This window comes from Ylistrum balloti, unplaced genomic scaffold, assembly GCF_031769215.1.
Source record: "Ylistrum balloti isolate Yb309-2 unplaced genomic scaffold, AGI_CSIRO_Ybal_v1 Utg369690, whole genome shotgun sequence".
Taxonomy (NCBI): Eukaryota; Metazoa; Mollusca; class Bivalvia; order Pectinida; family Pectinidae; genus Ylistrum; species Ylistrum balloti.
Genome location: NW_026781926.1, coordinates 668954 through 675316, shown reverse-complemented (window position 1 = coordinate 675316; position 6363 = coordinate 668954). Strand labels below are relative to the sequence as shown.

Sequence of the window (6363 nt, the reverse complement as noted above, 5' to 3'; positions counted from 1 at the left end):
ATGTGTCTGTGTGGTACCAACTTCCTGTGTGATGGTGATAAGTGTCTGTGTGGAACCAATTTCCTGTCTGATTATGACATGCATGTGTGTGGTACCAACTTTTTGTCTGGTGGTGATATGTGTCTGTGTGGTACCAACTTCCTGTGTGATGGTGATATGTGTCTGTGTGGTACCAACCTCCTGTCTGATGGTGATAAATGTCTGTGTGGAACCAACTTCCTGTCTGATGGTGACATGCATGTGTGTGGTACCAACTTTCTGTCTGATGGTGATATGTGTCTGTGTGGTACCAACATCCTTTCTCATGGTGATATGTGTCTGCATGGTTCCAACATCCTGTCTGATGGTGATATAGGTCTGTGTGGTACCAACATCCTGTCTGATGGTGATATGTGTCTGTGTGGTACCAACATCCTGTCTGATGGTAATATGTGTCTGTGTGGTACCAACTTCCTTTGTGATGGTGATATATGTCTGTGTGGTACCAAATTCCTGTGTGATGGTGATATGTGTCTATGTGGTACCAACTTCCTGTGTGATGGTGATATGTGTCTGTGTGGTACCAACTTCCTTTGTGATGGTGATAAGTGTCTGTGTGGTACCAACTTCCTGTGTGATGGTGATATGTGTCTGTGTGGTACCAACTTCCTGTCTGATGGTGATAAGTGTCTGTGTGGAACCAATTTCCTGTCTGATGGTGACATGCATGTTTATGGTACCAACTTTCTGTCTGATGGTGATATGTGTCTGTGTGGAACCAATTTCCTGTCTGATGGTGACATGCATGTGTGTGGTACCAATTTTCTGTCTGATGGTGATAAGTGTCTGTGTGGAACCAACTTCCTGTCTGATGGTGACATGCATGTGTGTGGTACCAACTTTCAGTCTGGTGGTGATAAGTGTCTGTGTGGAACCAATTTCCTGTCTGATGGTGACATGCATGTTTGTGGTACCAACATCCTTTCTCATGGTGATATGTGTCTGTGTGGTACCAACATCCTGTCTGATGGTGATATGTGTCTGTGTGGTACCAACATCCTGTGTGATGGTGATATGTGTCTGTTTGGTACCAACTTCCTGTGTGATGGTGATATGTGTCTGTGTGGTACCAACTTTCTTTGTGATGGTGATATGTGTCTGTGTGGTACCAACTTCCTGTGTGATGGTGATATGTGTCTGTGTGGTACCAATCTTGTGTTGGTTTGTCTTTGTGAGGTATCAACTTCCTGTCTGGTGTTAACATATCTGTTGGCTAATCAAAATAGATGACCTGGACACACACTGGACAGATAAACAGACACACTTGAAGCTTCAATCCTAGTTTTAATGGCAGGCATCCAATAACTTGTTGTCGATCAATATGGAGTACAAATTAAAAATCCAGATAATCAGTTCCTGCCAAAAGCCAATATGTTCTAGTTTTGATATGTTCTAGTTTTGATATGTTCCAGTTTTGATATGTTCTAGTTTTGATATGTTCCAGTTTTGATATGTTCCAGTTTTGATATGTTCCAGTTTTGATATGTTCCAGTTTTGATATGTTCCAGTTTTGATATGTTCCAGTTTTGATATGTTCTAGTTTTGATATGTTCTAGTTTTGATATGTTCCAGTTTTGATATGTTCCAGTTTTGATATGTTCCAGTTTTGATATGTTCTAGTTTTGATATGTTCTAGTTTTGATATGTTCTAGTTTTGATATGTTCCAGTTTTGATATGTTCTAGTTTTGATATGTTCTAGTTTTGATATGTTCTAGTTTTGATATGTTCTAGTTTTGATATGCTCCAGTTTTGATATGTTCCAGTTTTGATATGTTCCAGTTTTGATATGTTCCAGTTTTGATATGTTCTAGTTTTGATATGTTCTAGTTTTGATATGTTCTAGTTTTGATATGCTCCAGTTTTGATATGCTCCAGTTATGATATGTTCCAGTTTTGATATTTTCTAGTTTTGATATGTTCTAGTTTTGATATGTTCTAGTTTTGATATGTTCTAGTTTTGATGAAAGGTCACTGTAGATCATAAGTGACATACATTTTCAAATAATCAAAACAAATCTGAAAGCGATCTAAAGAAACAGTTGAAAAGATTAAGAAATCAATGGTAGTAGGTGAGGATCGGTGGTTAGCGGTCACATTAAAGTACAGACATTTTTTCCTTCTGTGATGTAGACAAAGGACTGCCAACGATTAGATTTGGTCTATATTTTATTACAATTGGTCTCCTTTCCATTAAATTTGGTGCTGTGTAACAACATTGGGGTGTTGGTGGAAGGCAGTCCTATCGTATGGAATCTCCCCACTGTCCGTGTGGAGGATGACACACTCATTAACAGGTCCGGTATGAAATATGAGAGTCATGCCCTGCCTTCTAATTCAATCTGGCTGTACTCTACCTCCTCAACGATCTTAATGTGCAGTGTGAAATGTCTTCTTAATAAGTGAAATTGAACATTTTGACAGGATCAGTTCAAGAAATGGCTACATAATACCTGTTAATGCTTTTTTTTTCCTGTCAAGGGTGTCTGCTAGAGTGTGTACTATGTATTATTTCCACAGGGAAATCACATTTTACTCAACATCAAGTGCAACCCAACCTCAACCTTTTGAAAATGTGTTTTAAAAAGATGGATTATAAATCATAATTATTTTCATAAGTTGTTGTAATTTCCTTTGTTTTTGAAAACATTTTTTTCACTCATTTATTTTTCAAACTTGGAGTTTATTGTGGAAGGTTCCGTTGGCTTCCTGTTTTATGGCTGTAAACACATATACCATAATGTTCTGTGGGTTTGTAAATGGTTTTTGGTTTCCCTTACATCCTGGCCTTTAGACAGAATTGATCTGTCTCAAACAAAAAAGTGTAGAAAAAATACATAAATCGTAAAGTTCAATTTTGAGTAGCCTATGAATCAATGCTACAGTGTTGTAACAGCTAACTTCGTTGTTTCTATGATAGGAGATCTGAATTCAAATTGGTGTTATGATATGGTTTGCATTACAATAGAACTGCCACTATACCGGTAATTTCCTCTGTTAAAACTACCCCTGGCAAATTTCAATTGCGATCTCCACTTTAAATAAATTTTCTTGAAAGCTTCAAACACCAGCTGTAATTTAGCAATACACAGTAATAACGGCCTTTATGCGTTTTATGGCTGAAATCTTAACATCCTTTACAACACTGCAATTTCAAATTTTATATGAAAAGAAATCAAAGCAGATTGGTAGTGATTTGTATTCATTTGACGTTTATCATTGTGGCTTATTTCACTTTTATACACAGTGTTTCGGTGGCGATGGACTTGGCAGTCATACCAATGCATAGCTAACAGTCCAAAATCCATAAACTCAGATAAACATCAAATATCCAATTTTCTCAGAAATTAAAGATCCTGCAATTTTAGCAATTTAGACGCAAGTTTATGAGAAAGTTGCTGAGAAGAGAATGGTCACAATTTATCTGTAGAAATCAATGCCTGGGAATATGGAACAGATGAAGTTGGAAGGAGAACCCAGACAGTCCGCTAGATCGCCAGCCCACATTGACTCCCTTCCTGTCAAATCTTCAGAAATTGAAATTCACTATCTAGAATATCAAATTGAAATGACACTGGTTTGAGTGAATGCACTGTTAGAGACCCATAGCTGTTACTGTAGGGGCCCAGCCCTGTCAATAGATGTACAGCTATCATTGTAATTGGTCGCTTTCTCATCTGTGATGCAAGTGATACTGATACCGTTTCAATTCTTATCAAATACATGTCTCCTATTTGGCCAAGAAAATATTTCTTTAATTTACAAACTGAGCAAGTTGATTTACCTCGAAGTCAGAATCAATTAAAATCCTTTCCATATCTCTGCTGTCACTTCCTCCCTATAAGGAATATCATTACAACTACACTTTTTCATGCGCAATTGAAAAAGTAAATTGATCTAAGAAAACTCAGGGGAAAGATAAAGAATTTTAAATAAATAAATTCTAAACAAAATAAGAATCTTCGTGGACTGACACAGATCAAATACTGAGGAGACCAAGATTAGCATGATATGTATGACAAACAGAGGAGGTAAAACCATACCAGACTGGTGTTTCTGCTTAACTGATTGTAATAGTAGTCTTACAGAGAATTATCTGTACTCTTCTGTTTGAAAACAGAAATGTCAGGTAGCCGACATCATGTCTATAATGAATTTAGCAGAACAGACATCTGAAATATGCCATTTTAGTACAACATTTAGCAGATTTGATTTTTAACCAATCCCATATATTGGCTATAGGAGATAAACATTATATCAGCTCTTTACTTCTAGATAAAACATTTGATTAAATATTTGTTGACAGAGTCTGCTGAAGTCTGCAGCCGTAGGCACCAGATGTAGATGTCGATGACCCAGACTTATAAACTGCATGACAGCCTTCGTGATTTCACGCCTCATTGGCTCAGTAAGCATGTAATATTTACAACCTATGCATTTTTAACCAAACAACAATTCAACTTTAATATCTGCCATTGAATATTATTCTAATATTTCATTTCTTTTCAAGAAAAAATGTTTTGGTAAGTATTTGATACTTTTGAAAAACCAAATTAAAATTGCTTCTGATGAAATATTGTTATTTTCAGTTTAAATACAAAAAAGGTTGATAAGCAAGTGCATTTTTAGTCAAGAAAATTGAAAGAAAATTAATGAGCAAAAAGTTATCTTCAAAATAGATTAGACATGTTTGTGAGACTCTTGTAATCAAGTATAGTGGAACTACACAGAGTCCACTTACTATTTCTGCATATTGTATAACCCTCAAATCTTGTATGATAAGACAAAGACAGGGCTCCTCCTGAAGGGCTGATGGAACTTCATTACACCCGCATCACTTACACATTGACATGATTTGAAGTAGAGAAATAATTCCGGACACAATGAAGTGCAGTTCCAACATCTAAGCCCCATGTTATTGACTACAATGCAGGAACAGGACTTTAGAAATCAAAACCAATTTGGCCGAGTTAATTTGAATGTTTCCAAATGTATCATTTCCTAATCATGGTGAGGATCGACTTAGGCAAGTAGACAGTAGAGCCATGTCATGGTGACATAACTGCATGATGTGTCTGACTCTGACAGCTTCAGACGTACACTCAGGGGACATAACTCTAGCCAAAGTTTTACTAGCAAAAAGAAAAGACCTGTTTTCAAAAATAGAAAATGAATATTTCACCACCTGTATTTAAAGGCTTGGTTGTACATGTACAATACTTGTAGTTCCAGGGAAAAAGGGCTCTAGACATCCTCCATATTAAGATTTATTTTTGAAATATCTATTAGGCTGGATGTCAGGATGTGATTGGTGGAGTCTGTTCCTGTTTGTATTTGATTGGTGTGGTGTGGTCTTGTTTGTATGTGAAGGGTGGGGTGTGGTCCTGTTCGTATGTGAAGGGTGGGGTGTGGTCCTGTTCGTATGTGAAGGGTGGGGTGTGGTCCTGTTTGTATGTGAGGGGTGTGGTGTGGTACTGTTTGTATGTGAGGGGTGTGGTGTGGTCCTGTTTGTATGTGAAGGGTGGGGTGTGGTCCTGTTTGTATGTGAGGGGCGTGGTGTGGTCCTGTTTGTATGTGAAGGATGGGGTGTGGTCCTGTTCGTATGTGAGGGTCGTGGTGTGGTACTGTTTGTATGTGAGGGGTGTGGTGTGGTACTGTTTGAATGTGAGGGGTGTGGTGTGGTCCTGTTTGTATGTGAAGGGTGTGGTGTGGTCCTGTTTGTATATGAGGGGTGTGGTGTGGTCCTGTTTGTATGTGAAGGGTGTGGTGTGGTCCTGTTTGTATGTGAAGGGTGTGGTGTGGTCCTGTTTGTATGTAAAGGGTGTGGTGTGGTCCTGTTTGTATGTGAGGGGTGTGGTGTGGTACTGTTTGTATGTAGAGGATGTAGTGTGGTACTGTTTGTATGTATAGGGTGTGGTGTGGTACTGTTTGTATGTGAAGGGTGTGGTGTGGTCCTGTTTGTATGTGAAGAGTATATGGTGTGGTCCTGTTTGTATATGAAGGGTGTGGTGTGGTCATGTGTGCATATGAAGGGTGTGAGGTGGTCCTGTGTGTTTATGAGGGGTGTGAGGTGGTCCTATATGTATATGAGGGGTGTGGTGTGGTCCTGTTTGTATGCGAAAAGTGTGTGGAATGGTCCTGTTTGTATGTAAAGAGTGCGTGGAATGGTCCTGTTTGTATGCGAAGAGTTTGTGGTGCGGTCCTGTGTGTATATGAGGGGTGTGGTGTCCTGTTTGTATATGAAGAGTGTGGTGTGGTCCTGTTTGTATGTGAAGGGTGTGGTGTGGTCTTGTTTGTATATGAAGGGTTTGGTGTGGTCCTGTTTG

General features: G+C 38.6%; 1 protein-coding gene across 1 annotated transcript; it reads left to right on the top strand.

The window, feature by feature from the left end:
• Window positions 1–1269, top strand: LOC132565091 (tenascin-like). The gene has a single exon (XM_060229697.1). It carries the CDS (start codon window positions 1–3, stop codon window positions 1267–1269), a length of 1269 nt encoding a protein of 422 aa, XP_060085680.1.
• Window positions 1270–6363: the final 5094 nt, after the last annotated feature.

Coding starts and splice junctions, on each gene's coding strand:
- LOC132565091 (XM_060229697.1), top strand. CDS start 1: ATGTGTCTGTGTGGTACCAACTTCCTGTGTGATGGTGATAAGTGTCTG.